At 40.0% G+C, this 14,195-nt stretch overlaps 2 protein-coding genes across 44 annotated transcripts in view; one reads left to right on the top strand and one right to left on the bottom strand.

Moving 5' to 3' along the window:
- The window catches only part of CHD1L (chromodomain helicase DNA binding protein 1 like), a 177,338-nt gene that overhangs the window by 75,108 nt on the left and 88,035 nt on the right, over positions 1–14,195 (top strand). For 9 of the 40 annotated variants that reach the window (XR_014844273.1, XR_014844278.1, XR_014844282.1 and 6 more), the window contains exon 3: positions 12,452–13,770. The exons of 24 other annotated variants lie outside the window; for them this stretch is intronic. The gene's annotated coding sequence lies outside the window, so the exon portion shown is untranslated. The remainder of the gene's footprint in view (positions 1–12,451; positions 13,771–14,195) is intronic. 7 more of the 40 variants (XR_014844277.1, XM_085023171.1, XM_085023179.1 and 4 more) reach the window with 2 other exon arrangements.
- Positions 1–14,195, bottom strand: part of FMO5 (flavin containing dimethylaniline monoxygenase 5) — a 35,884-nt gene that overhangs the window by 5,224 nt on the left and 16,465 nt on the right. For all 4 annotated transcript variants that reach the window (XM_005653073.4, XM_001928594.5, XM_005653074.4 and 1 more), the window contains exons 6-8: positions 13,127–13,326; positions 7,396–7,748; positions 65–137 (exon numbers count right to left, since the gene is read on the bottom strand). In XM_005653073.4, coding sequence (XP_005653130.1) covers positions 65–137; positions 7,396–7,748; positions 13,127–13,326 — 626 coding nt within the window. The remainder of the gene's footprint in view (positions 1–64; positions 138–7,395; positions 7,749–13,126; positions 13,327–14,195) is intronic.

The following is a 14,195-nucleotide window of genomic DNA, read 5'->3' as shown; positions in this document are numbered from 1 at the left end:
ACCCTTCTCTTAATAAGAACTAAGTGGAGAGGTTAACCACATATCTTTGTGGGAGAGTTCTTACCTTTTTGCCATATTCTCTTGAAACTTAGCTATTTCTCTTATCATTTCACTCTTTGAGGGCAATGTCTTTAACCCTAAAGAGAAAAACAGAATTTTACTTGTAAAATTACCTTGGTAGGAACAATAATCCTGTTAACAATTTCCCTGCTATGGAGAATTCCAAGGAACACAGGCTAGTTTTCTGAACCAAGGGTGTTACGCCTTCACGTGATCACCTTACCCTGCCACCACCCCAATATAATGATATTAACATCAGTAGGAGTTCCTGTCGTGGCACAGTGGTTAAGGAATCTGAGTAGGAACCATAAGGTTGTGGTTCGATCCCTGGCCTTGCTCCGTGGGTTAAGGATTCACTGTTGACATGAGCTGTGGTGTAGGTCACAGACAAGTCTCAGATCCTGTGTTGCTGTGTCTGTGGCATAGGCCAGAGGCTACAACTCTGATTAGACCCCTAGCCTGGGAATCTCCATATGCTACAGGGAGCGGCCCTGGAAAAGGCACAAAGACAAACAAACAAACAAACAAAAATCAGTAGTTTACTCTGTTTACTTTGCCTTTGGAAGGTATTTCTCCTGATCTGCCTTTCAACCAGTACCTACCTCCTCCCTAAAACAGTCTTTCAACTGATAAATGAAATTTGGACACAAGGAAATAATAAATGGCCTTAAAAGTATTTGGAAAATGAGGTGAAAGTAAAAGGGCATGGGGGATGATGGGAAACATCTGTGTACTTGAATTCTTACTAACAACGAGGCTTTATACCACATGGAGAAGGAAGTAAAAATAAACTCAATCCCATTTTATGGCTAAAGTCCCATGGAACCTAAACCTTACCTTCTCAACTTTTTTATTTGTTGAGTCAGGGGTAAGGTTGAGGGTAACTTATAATACCCAGTCCTAATGGATTAATTTAAGCACCAAAGTATAAACAGTTCCAGTAACAAGAATTTAACATCAAGATGGCTAGGCAAAGGTAGAAGAGTATTTAAATCAACATATAAACAACTGTTTATTTATTTATTTAGGTAGTTAATAAGTTACTACTTTTTTTGGCTGAGCCTGCAGTATACAGAAATTCCTGGGCTAGGGATTGAACCCAAATCACTGCAGTGACAACCCTAGATACTTAGCCTGCAGGATACCTAACCCACTCTGTTCCTTAACATGGGAACTCTCCACAGCTCTCAATTTAAATGTTAAACGACTTGCTGTATGCTTTTTGGTTTTTTGTCTTTTTATGGCCATACCCACAGAGGTTCCCAGGCTAGGGGTCAAATTGGAGCTGTAGCAGCTGGCCTACACCACAGCCACAGCAAGGCCAGATCAGAGCTGCGTCTGCGACCTACACTACAGCTCCCTGCAATGCCAGATCCTTAACCCAATGAGTGAGGCCAGGGATTGAACCCACGTCTTCATGGATCCTAGTGGAGTCCATTAACCACTAAGCCATGACGGGAACACCAGCTTTATGCCCAGAGTCAGACAGTATGCCATGTAGAAAATTTTAGCCACATCCAACTCTAAGGTGTTACTTTATAAACTTCTAGAACATAGAATTTTAGAATGGCAATAAATCTTAGCTAATAGAAACCTTCTCTCTACAAATACACTCAAGTGTGTTATCTCATTCCTCCTTAAATATCCCTGGTAATGGGGATCTCATTGCCTTCTATTTATTTATTTATTTTTTTGTCCTTTTGCCTTTTCAAGGGCCGCTTCCCACGGCATATGGAGGTTCCCAGGCTAGGGGTCGAATTGGAGCTGTAGCCGCTGGCCTACACCAGGGCCACAGCAACGCGGGATCCGAGCCACGTCTGCAACCTACACCACAGCTCACGGCAACGCCGGATCATTAACCCACTGAGCAAGGGCAGGGACCGAACCCGCAACCTCATGGTTCCTAGTCGGATTCGTTAACCACTGCGCCACGACGGGAACTCCTCTCATTGCCTTCTAACGAGATGACCTAATTGTTTGTCTGCTCCACTTGCTGAAATATTATTCTTTTTATTGACCCCAGAATCTCCCTTCAATCAATGGACTTAGCTCTGTCTTCTGGAGCCAAGGAGTCTAATCCTAACCAGTGACAGGTCTTGAACCATTGAAAACAACTGTCATAACTTTAGGTCTTGTCATTATCAGTCTTAAAGCTTTAACAGAACTAGTTCTCCATATAACAGGTTTCACATTCTCTGCCACCTTGGTTGCCCTTCTCTGGGTACACTCTAGTAACTATCCTTGTATGTCGCTTTTAATATATGAGACTCAAGAAATTACCTTCTGTGTTTTGCCATGTGTTCTTTTCATTTTAGCCTTGAGAATTATTATGTATATTCTTAAGTCAATGAGGAAACACTGAAATGCTTCATTTGAGGGTAATCACAGGTCTCTTAAGATGCTCATGAAATACATTTTGAGAGTTGATTTACAAATTATTTCTCATAGTACAACCATAACTTGCACTTAACTAGAAACATAATGGAGGTTTATTTCTTGCTTGTGAGAGGCAGCCAATTCATCAAAAAACAAAACAAACAAAACCAACCAAACAAAACATCACTGTAAGTTAGATAGGGATATATAAAGATGTATAGTGTACCCTGGTGCAGTTCTTTCTTAATTCATTGATACTGTTTTTGCACTGTTTTCTCATTCAGACACATCATTTTACCATATTTATCTCCCTCCTTCCTATCTTGCTCCCACTCTTATATTACCAATTATATCAATGCCATAGAACCTGAGCAGATTCTTTCCTTGCTCTGATCTCCAATGTACATTCCATTTAAATCCTTTCAGATTCACCAATGAAATTTCATTAAAATTTTTTCCCTTGTATTACTTTACCTTAGTTTAAAGCCCTCATCTTGTCTTTGGACTTTTGCCACAGGCTCATAACTGACCCATTTCCCACATCACTCCCCTCTAACACATTTTCTGAATTACAAATCTGATTTGACTTCCATTTAAAATCCTTCAGTTGTTCTCCATTGCCTACATTGAATGCAGACTTCTTGCATGGCATCTAAGGATTTGTCTTGATTTGGCCTTTCTAAACATCTCCAGCTTCATTTTCTTTAATTCCTATAACGCTTTTTTCCAAAATTCTGAATTCCTTGTAGTTCTCAGAACTTGGTTTATTCTGCCCTTTTTTCCTAATTTTGCATAAGTATTACTGATTGTTCTTATCTCTGTTATTGTCAAGATATCCTTGTCCTTTTAGTAAACTTTTTACTTTCCTTTACTATGTATTTGCAGTTGTAGTCAGAATTGGGTACTTATTCCTTACTCCTCCCAAAGCCAGCTCTTCAACATTGTTACTGGGGCACTTGTTTAGGATATAGTAAATATCTGCTGGATGAATGAACACTTTCAATATCTGTTTATTTGTCTGTCTTCCATGTTTCCTGTCTTGAGTTCCATACAGATAGGAATTTTCTATGTGGTCATATTTGCATGTCCAGTACCTAGCAGAGGGTCTGGCCTATATCAAGAGACCAGTAAATGTTAGCTGAAGAATGTTGACCAACATTGAGGAACTATAGTTCAGAGATTTTCTAAGAGTCCCAAGACAAGATTCAAAAGAGGTGGGCCTGAAGGTAACTCTGTGGTACTCAGTCTTTCAGTCTGCTCTCAGGCCTAAGGCAGTTTGTGTTTGTGTAATCCTGACTTGTTCCTGCACGTTTAGATATAATGATAACATTACATGAGAAAAGAGTTGCTAAGCCACCATTCTGCTCCTCCAGTCCAGTCCAGCCTTTTAGCATGACTGGAAGTTGGGAGGGTGGTTCATAGGCTGAGGTCCTCAGATAAGAAATTTTACTGTAGAGTTTAGAAAACCTCCAAGGCTAAACTTGCACTCACTGAATAGAGATTTATTTGCTACCTCCGATGTACTAGGCACTGGTCTAGTCTTGGAATACAAAGGCAAACAAACATGATTCCTTTATTTATTTATTTTTTTGTCTTTTTTGTCTTTTTAGGGCCACACCCTCGGCATATGGAGGTTCCAGGCCAGGGGTCTAATTGGAGCTACAGCTGCCGGTCTATACCGCAGTCACAGCAACACCAGATCCGAGCCGCGTCTGTAACCTACACCACAGCTCACGGCAAGGCCAGATCCTTACCCTACTGAGACACCCAGGGATCGAACCCGCAACCTCATGGTTCCTAGTTGGATTTGTGTCTGCTGCGCCATGACAGGCACTCCCTGATTCCTTTATTTTAAAGAGCTCTCAGGATACTGCTAAGAAGGAGGAAATAAACATGGGCTTTTTCTCCACGAATAAGGAGTAATGGAAAGGTATACCAAGCAGGAAGAACAGCAGAAGCAAAGGCATGGGGTACAAGAGTACTTCTGTGTTTGCTGCTTAGTAGGTAAGTCATTCAGTATACCTAGAAGAGAGTAGGCTCTGTGGTAAAGACTGGTGAAAGATGGACCTAAAAAAGTAACCTGGGAGTTCCCGTCGTGGCGCAGTAGTTAATGAATCCGACTAGAAACCATGAGGTTGTGGGTTTGGTCCCTGCCCTTGCTCAGTGGGTTAATGATCCGGCGTTGCCGTGAGCTGTGGTGTAGGTTGCAGAGGCGGCTCGGATCCCGCGTTGCTGTGGCTCTGGCGTAGGCCAGTGGCTACAGCTCCGATTGGACCCCTAGCCTGGGAACCTCCATATACCGCGGGAGCGGCCCAAAGAAATAGCAAAAAGACAAAAAAAAAAAAAAAAAAAAAAGCAACCTGTAACTAATTTTTGGAGGGACTTGAATGCCAGGCTATGACATAATGCTTCCTTATGGCCCAAAGACTTGGTATAGGATTTTCTGCCATGGAGTAGTGAGTCAAGAATCCAACTGCAGCAGCTTGGATTGATGTGGAGATTCCATCCCTGGCCCTGAACAGTGGGTTCAAGGATCCATCATTGCTGCAGCTGCAGTGTAGGTCACAGCTATGGCTCGGATTCAGTCCCTGGCCTAGGAAGTTCCATATGTCATGGGTGTGGCCCTAAAAAGACATGGTATAATTTCATATGGTTTTGAAGGGGAGAAAGTTACTAAATGAAAGTGGAACATTTGCTAGGGCTCTTGAGAGGGGTACAAAAGAGACAGAAATAAAAGAAAACTAGATTTTTGTCAAGGCAAGCAAGTGGGTTCAGTGTTCTAGAAAATGGTGGAATATTTTCTTGAGAAGAGAACAGTAATTGTAGAGAACAGATGGTCAAGGAGGAAATGGGGCTTGGTAGGGAAAGAACAGGCCAGGGAAGAGGACAGGCTGAGTTGGGCAGGTGTGAAAGAATGGGAGAAACTAACTAATTCTCGGGGCTTAAAATTGGCACTGTGAAGGCCAAATTCAGAGATGAGAAAGGCAGGAATTTGGTAGGTATACAGTAGGGCTATGGGTACAACAAAAAATTCAGATTTCCCTATCATGAATTTGATAAAGTTACAGGGATTCTTCCTTCCGAGTATTGGAAGGAAAGCTGGAGGAAGTGCTAAGTTTTGCTAGCATAGGAAACTGGGCTATTTGCTCATTTCCCCTAAAATCCCCTAATCCCATGGCCATAATGTAGACTATTTAAAATACTCATTTTCCTTAATCCTTTCAGTAGTTCACTTACTCCTGGAAAAGAGTCTCAGTTGTTTAAAGTATACTCAGATGCCGTGGCCTATTATAATGCAACTCTTTCCTCTTACTTAATTGACCCAATTAAAACATCCACTTAATATGACTGGAATTAAGCCAGTTTAATGGGTTACTTCCATTTGATTGCTGATCCAGTTATTAAGGAGTACATTATCTACTGGATAAAATTAAAAGGAATTAAGAAATGATAGAACTTTGAGGAAATTTGGAAAAGTTTTTCATCTAGCAACTCTAATACCATTGCTTCTTTTTTCCTATGCTACCATAAGGATATTCACTAGGAAGAGGAAGCTGTAATTTCAGAAAGAATTTTGAATAGTTTTAATTAAACATTAGTAATGGTAATAAATTTAATTATAACAACAATAGAATCAAGGAATTTCTTTGTTAGAAGGAACCTTAAAAGTCATCTGATTTCTCCCTATACTGAGACTTGAGTCTACTCCATACTAGCCTGACCAAATTTGTGTGTTTTTAATGTTAAGCTGATATTGTGCAACCCTCAAAGTTTTACTCCTTGGTTCTGGTTCAACCCTTTGAAGTGACACTAAGCAAATAAAACCCTTCTGTCATGGGGCATCTCTTCATATATTTGAGGGGTGCTTTTATATATATTTTTTTAATTTATTTTTTTCTTCTTCTTAGAGCTGCACCTGCAGCATATGTAAGTTCCTGGGCTAGGGGTCAAATCAGAGCTGCAGCTGCCGGCCTATACCATAGCAACAGCAAATCAGAATCTGAGAGGAGTCTGCAACGTACACCACAGCTCATGGCAACGCCATATCCTTAACCCACTGAGTGAGGGATCGAACCCGAATCCTCATGGATACTGGCCAGGTCCTTAACATGCTGAGCTATGATGGGAAGTCCTGAAGGGAGTTTTTACATATCCCTGAATCTTCTCTAGGCAAAACCTCTCCAGCTCCTTCAGTAGTACTTTGAATAGCACATTTTAAAATCCTTTAACCATCTTGTCTTTCTTCTTTCAATGTACTCCAGTTTCACTTCTGGGTGACCAGTTTAGAGAAGAACAATTGTAAATTCCAAGACATCAGTTTTTTTAATGACGCTAGATACACTTAAGTTTTTTGGAAGCCCTATCATTCTGCTGATTCATATTGAGCCTACTATCCCCAACCCCAAAGTTTTTCCTCATGTTCTCCAAGCCAAATCTTTCTGAAAGAGGAAATAAAAGGGGAGAAAGTGAGAATTTGAGTGGTTCTCAATCTTCTACATTCTGGACTAGTCTTTAACCAGGTCTTAATTTTTGGCTGAAATCAATTCACAGCATTTCTATATTTAACTTTCTCTAACTACAATGAAAGAAGATTAAATTCTTTTGTTTCACAAATATATACCAGTTGTGTAAAATCTAAATGAGTGGATTCTGATCTGGGTGCACATTGGAATCTTCCAGGGAACATCTGCTCAACAACCTTATATCTGCTCCACCCTGAACTTATTAAATAACCACCAGTCAAAGCATGCCTTGTGGGAAATATTCTCATGAGATTCCACTATATGTCCATGGTTATAAATTACTACTTTATATCACTCAAAAATTAATTTTTGAGCATTAATTTTGTGCCAGGCAGTGTTACCATCATACATACTGTCTCAGCTATTTATAAGCAGAAACATAAACAGTTCAATATACCACTAAGGAATTAGGTAATCAGCTTGCATGGTTACTTACCTTTAAATACTTGAGTGGCCCAGCGTCCTTGGAGCTCTGAAATGGGCATAATGGCACCTAAGGGCTGGATCAAGCCAATGATTGCAAGAGTAGGCTTTTCTAGGTTAGGAGGGAAGACCATTTTATACAGGGATATCTTATTTTTGACCACTTTGACACAATCCTCAAGAAAAGGAAAGTCAAAGCTATAGCCTGTAGCAAAGATAACAGCATCAATGTCATCCTCCCTGGAGCCATCCTCAAATATGGCAGCTGTCTCTGTGAATTCCTTCACATTTGCTTTCACCTTCACCAGGCCTGAAATTATACGGTTTGGTAGATCATCATTTACGGTAGGATGCTGACTTAGAGCTCTGTGAATGATGATAAAAAAGGCGGGGGGGGGGGAGAGAGAGAGAGCATTACCATGTATGTAAAATTCTACTTCGATTGAAGTGGTTAAACAATATGCCAATGGTCTTCGTTTTGGTCTACTCATGAAACTGGGAAAGGTCTAATGTACACCAGCTTGATACAGATAAGGGATCTCTGAGTAGAAGTTGCACCTTGATGGCAATAAAAGGGAAGGTGTTGGAGAAGTGAAGGAAGAATTTGTTTTGTTTTGTTTTGTTTTGTTTTTTGTCATTTAGGGCCGCACCTGTGGCATATGGAGGTTCCCAGGCTAGGGGTAAAAAAAAAAAAAAAATCAGAGCTGTATCTGCCAGCCTACACCACAGCCACAGCAACACCAGGTCCAAGCTGCATCTTCAACCTACACCACAGCTCACGGCAATGCCGGATCCTTAACGCACTGAGCAAGGCCAGGAATCGAACCTGTGTCCTCATGGATGCTAGTCAGGTTCGTTTCCACTGAGCCACAACAGGGACTCCAGGAAGAATAGTTTTATTTAAAGAGTAGGTATATGGTTTCTCAAGGAATAGCAATATTCTCAGTGATATGATAAGGCCAGTGTCCAGTAGTTCTATCCATGTATCAAGAGGTCTTCAACCTAAATATAAGGCCGGCCACTATAAAACATAGGTAGAATGCTCTTTGACATAAATCACAGCAACATCTTGTTTGATCTACTTCCTAGAATAATGACAATAAAGACACAAATAAACCAATTGGACCTAATCAAACTCAAAAGCTTTTGTACAGCAAAGGAAACCATTTTAAAAAAAATGAAAAGACGACCCACAGAATGGGAGAAAATCTTTGCCAACAATGTAACAGACAAGGGCCTAATCTCCAAAATATACAAACAACTTATGCAGCTCAACAACAAAAAAAACAAATAACCCAATTGAAAAATGGGCAGAAGATCTAAATAGACATTTCTCCAAAGACGACATATGGATGGCCAACAGACATATGAAAAAATGTTCAATATCATTAATTATTAGAGAAATGCACAAGACTACAATGAGGTACCACCTCACACCAGTCAGAATGACCATCATTAACAAGTCAACAAATAACAAATGCTGCAGAGGGCGTGGAGAAAAATGTACCCTTCTCTACTGTTGCTGGGAATGTAAATTGGTACAACCACTATGGAAAACAGTATGGAGGCACCTCAGGAAACTAAATATAGAACTACCGTATGACCCAGCAGTTTCACTGCTGGGCATATATCCAGACAATACTTTCACTGAAAAAGACACATGCACCTCCAAGTTCATAGCAGCACTATTAACAATAGCCAAGACATGTAAAAACCTAAATGTCCATTGACAGATGAATGGATTAAGAAGATGTGGTACATATATACAATGTTACTCAGCCATAAAAATACAAACTAATGCCATTTGCAGGAACATGGATGGATCTAGAGACTCTCATACTAAGTGAAGTAAGCCAGAAAGAAAAAGACAAATACCATATGATATCACTTATTTGTGGAATCTAAACTATGGAACAGATGATCCTATCTAAAAATAACAAACAAGCAAGCAAACAAAAAACAGAAACAGATCATGGCCAAGAAGAGTAGACTTAGGGTTTGGGTAGGGGGAAGAGGAGGGAGTAGGATGGATGGGCATTTCGGGGGTTTCGGGGATGCAAACTGTTATATTTGGAATGGATGGGCAATGGGATCCTACTGTTCAGCACAGGGAAATGTGTGTGATTGGGTCACTTAGTTGTACAACAGAACTTGAGGAAACACTGTATATCAACTATACTTTAATAATAATAAAATTTTAAAAATTAAAAAAACAAAAGAAGTCTGCAGAACCGGACAATCAGCATTCAGTTGAGTCTCATTTCAAGTTCAGAGGCCCAAGAACAAGACTCAGACTATCATTTTCCAAACTATATAATAAATTACATAGTTATATCAGAGTTCCCATCACGGGTCAGTGGTTAATGAATCCGACTAGGAACCATGAGGTTGCCGGTTGGATCCCTGGCCTTGCTCAGTGGGTTAAGGATCTGGCATTGCCATGAGCTGTGGTGTAGGTTGCAGATGCCGCTTGGATCCTGTGTTGCTGTGGCTGTGGCATAGGCCAGCAGCTACAGCTCTGATTCGACCCCTTGCCTGGGAACCTCCATATGCCGCAGGAGTGGACCTAAAAAAAGGCAAAAAGACAAAAAATAAATAAATAAGAAATAAAAATAAATTACATAGTTATAGTAATTATAGTTATAAATTGATTTTGCATACATTAACTTATTTTAATCTCGCACAAACCAAGCAAAGGAGACAAGACAGGTCTCATTACCCAGGTTTTACAGATGAGGAAACTAAGGCCTAAAGAAGTTAAGTGGCTTGCTCAAGGTCATGAAGCCTAGGACTTTAGGATTTATATCAAAATGGTTTTCTGTGAAGTCCCTTGGGATCCTCTGGGCATGGTAAATAGTGTCTCCTAGAAATAACATAGCATAAGGGGGACCAAAAAAAAAGGCATATTTGTGGAGTCTTAGACCTTTCTAAAAAGCAATCTGAGTCCTTGGATCCTGTGTTGAAGGCTCTGAGAATCCTCAGCCTATCTTGTTCAGACAGAGCTGGTCTATTCTCAGGAACATGATATGTTTAAATAATTACTGGTTTGCAGCATTTAGTAATGCTTTGACTCAAAGCTTTAGGTACAGATTCTGCTCTCATTCCAACCTCATCATTTCATCTTTCTCCCCAAACTTCTTTTCCTCAAGAGTACCACCATCCACACTGTTGCTCTAGCCACAAAATTGTGGGTCTTACCTATGGTCACCAAGGCCATCCTTTTCCTCTTAACATCCCCAGAATAGTTTTATTTATTCTCTACTTCACCTGGACCATTACAATTGGCTTTAGGGCCTCCTGCTCCATCTCCCTTCGGTCAATCTTATACAGCAGTTTTGGAGTGATTGTCCAAAATCCATTTATTATTATGTCATAAAATCACTTGCTTAAAATCTTTCAGTGGCTCTGGACTGTCTTCATTCTAAGCTTTTGATTTACCATACCATGCAAAGGTTTTCATGTACCTGCCCAATGATCCTGGAGATGTACTCAGTCACTCTTCCATGTACTCAGTCACTCTTCCATCTCTGTTTATAGTCCAGCCAAACCAAACTGTGTGCCCATCTCAGAGCAGATTGTATTTTTTTTTGCTATTCCAAGACCCTGTGTTTATAATTAGAATGCTACTTTCTTACCCTACTTGTTTGACTATCTCCAATTGTTCCCTGAAGCCTCACTTTATTTTGTGATCACCAAAGTTAAGGATGCTATAGTTTCCATAAATTGGGTGAAATAAATGGCTGAAAGGTTGTTGGGGAACACACTCCCTAAGTGTCACCCCCACTGATTAATTTCAAAGGAAAAAATATCTTTACAAACGAGAAACCTGGGAGGTACCACCTAATCCAAGTGATTAAATTTAACATCATTAATATGCCATAAACTGCTATCATATGGCTCCTGATGTGATCCACCAAGAAGGCACAACATAACCTATGAGCATTTGCACCACAATGTTTAACCTAAATAGAATAAAGGCAGAACAACTGTGCAAGTCCAAATTTAGAGACTTTCTACCAAAAAAATGGCTTCAATTCCTTAAAAAAAGTCTCTGTCAAAAAAATGGAGCATTATTTCAGATTATGTGGTTAAAGAGATATGAAAACTAAATGCAACAGTGAAATATCTGACAGGGTCCTGAATTTAAAAATAAAAAGCCTACAAATATAATTGCAACAATTAGGGAAATTTTAAGATGCAGTATACTAGATAATGCTATTTTATCAAGGTTAAATTTACCAAGTGTGATAATTGTATTAGGTTTATGTAGAAGAATGCCCTTTTTCTTAGACAATATATGCTAAGGAGTGTAGAACAAAGTGATTTGTTGACCACAACTTATTCTCAAATGGTTCAGAAAAAATATGCATGAATGCATGTATGTGTATATGGACGCTATGTGTGTATGGATCTATCTATCTCCAGAGAGGGGGAGAGAGGGAAAGCAAATGTAATAAACTGTTAGTAACAGGTGAATCTAGGAGCTCCTTAGCAGCCTAACAGGTTAAGGACCTGGCTTTGTCACTGCTGTGGCTTTGGTTTGGTCCCTGGCCAGGCAACTTCTGCATGTCATGGATATGGCCAAAAAAATAGGTGAATCTAAGTAAAGTAGATATGAGAGTGCTCATTGTATTTACTATTTCATTTCATTTATGTATTTATTTTTGGCAGCACCCATGACATGCAGGACTTCTTGGGCCAGGGATTTAACCCACACCACAGCAATGACAATGCCAGATCCTTAACCCACTAGCCTACCAGGGAACTCTTGTATTTACTATTTTAGAGTGAGTAAATCTAAACTTTAAAACCGTTAGAAGTTGGAGGGGGACAAAACCACTTAAATTCAGCCTCTGGAAAAGCTATCACCGCCTACCTTCTTGGCTGTGTGAGGACCCCATCCTTCATACTCTTAGAGTCCTCTATGCATTTCTTTATCATATTATGCTCTCTCTTCTTGTTAGAGTATTTAATGTAAAGTCCAATTCTTGAGTCTATCGTTTATTACTTGTGTGATCTCAGACAAATAAGTTTCTCTAAGAGTCAATTTTTTATTCCCTTCCCCTCAGCTTATGGATTTCCCCAGCCAAGGTCAGATCCAAGCTGCAGCTGTGACGCTGGATCCTTTAACCCACTGTGCCAGGCCAGGGATGGAACCTGTGTCCCAGTGCTCCAGAGACTCTGCCAATCCCATTGTACCACAGCGGGAACTCCTCTAAGTGTCAATTTTTATATTCGCAAAATAGAAATAAAAATAGTAGCCACCTATGGGGCTATTATGGGGATCAAAAGAGATAATGCATGTAACTCCTTTAGCACTGTGCTTGTCTTATATTAAGTCCTCAAAAAGGTAAGGTGGTATTATTTGCATCAATATTACTATTAGGTCTTTAGTCTGTATTCTCATGCCACGATAATGCTTGGTTCATAACAGATGCTCAGTGTTTGTTGGATGAATGAACGAATGAATGAATGAAAAATATTAGTGTTTGCTCCCTACTAACATTTTGCTGCTGTTATTGGACATTCTGTAAAAGGAACTGGTATCTGGGGAAATGATAAAATGGTTAATGTGAAGGAGATTTATAGACTGAAAATTACAGACCAGTAGAACCTGGACTTCTTGGGGACAGGTAGAAATCTGATCTCAGATTCTGTGGATTTACTTAATGTACAGGTAGAGGTTGCTACTGTCCTTACTCTGCCTCGACCATTACTGGCCACCTCCCATCCTGGGAACATACCTGTGTTTAGGCTTCAGGCCAAACATTTCATGGTCGAACCTTTTATTCAGCTGTCTCTCCAAAGATATATTTGATATTGATTGACCACAGATATTCTTCATAAAATGATAAAATCGAGAAGAAAGCAACACATCAATAGGATATCCGTAGTCTCCTACACGATTGAGGATCCAAGCCCCTCTTCTGGTGCTGAGGAAAACCTGGGGCATGGGAAAAAAATTGTTTGTTTTTGCCATTCTCTGATTCATAATCCTTAAACAGGACACCATTTTCTTCAAGATGCAGTTCGAACTCATTAATTTGGCTTTTTACTCTCTGCCAATCTTTTTTTTTTCCCCTAATTCCCTGACATTTTCTTCTCAAACACTAAGCTTACAATGAAATTAGTGTATTCACAAGAATTTATCTTGCTCTGAGTCTCCACTGCATTTCTTTTGAATGTCATTATGCCTCCCTGAAAAGCCCCTATCCCCTTAATTCTCCAAAGTCCATTCATTTTTAAGATCCAGATCAAGTCTGCCTCCTCCATGAAGACACCACTGACCATTCTGGCTGATAATTCTCCATCATCTGAACTTCCATAGCACTTATCACCTGTCCAACCCACTGAAAATCATGGAACAGTAAAGTGAAAGCAACTGGAGGTCAGTTAATCCAAAACGCTCAGGCTTTTTTTTTGCCTTTGACACTGTTTGCATTATTACAAAACCTTGTATGTATCTGGAATTCCCGTTGTTGCTCAGCAGGTTAAGAACCTGACTAGTATGCATGACAATGCGGGTTCAATCCCTGGCCTTGCTCTGTGGGTTAAAGGATCTGGCTTGCTACAATAAGCAGTGTAGGTCACTTGGATGTGGCTCGGATGGCATTGCTGTGGCTGTGGTATAGGCCAGAGGCTATGGCTCTGATTTGACCCCTAGCTTAGGAACCTTCATATGCCATAGGTTTGGCCCTAAAAGACAAAAAATAACAAAAAAACCCCAAAGATATTTATCATTTCTATTGATATTTAACACTATGCATTCTTGTTTTTTGTCTTTCCAAATGTGTTTTCTCCAAGGTGGGAGGT

This window comes from Sus scrofa, chromosome 4 (assembly GCF_054392235.1).
Source record: "Sus scrofa isolate SSC_HxYL_T2T_F1_AM1 chromosome 4, Sscrofa_HxYL_maternal_Yorkshire_Landrace_v2.0, whole genome shotgun sequence".
Classification (NCBI taxonomy): domain Eukaryota; kingdom Metazoa; phylum Chordata; class Mammalia; order Artiodactyla; family Suidae; genus Sus; species Sus scrofa.
The sequence above is the reverse complement of the archived record's forward strand: the minus strand, read 5'-3'. Positions and strand labels throughout refer to the sequence as shown.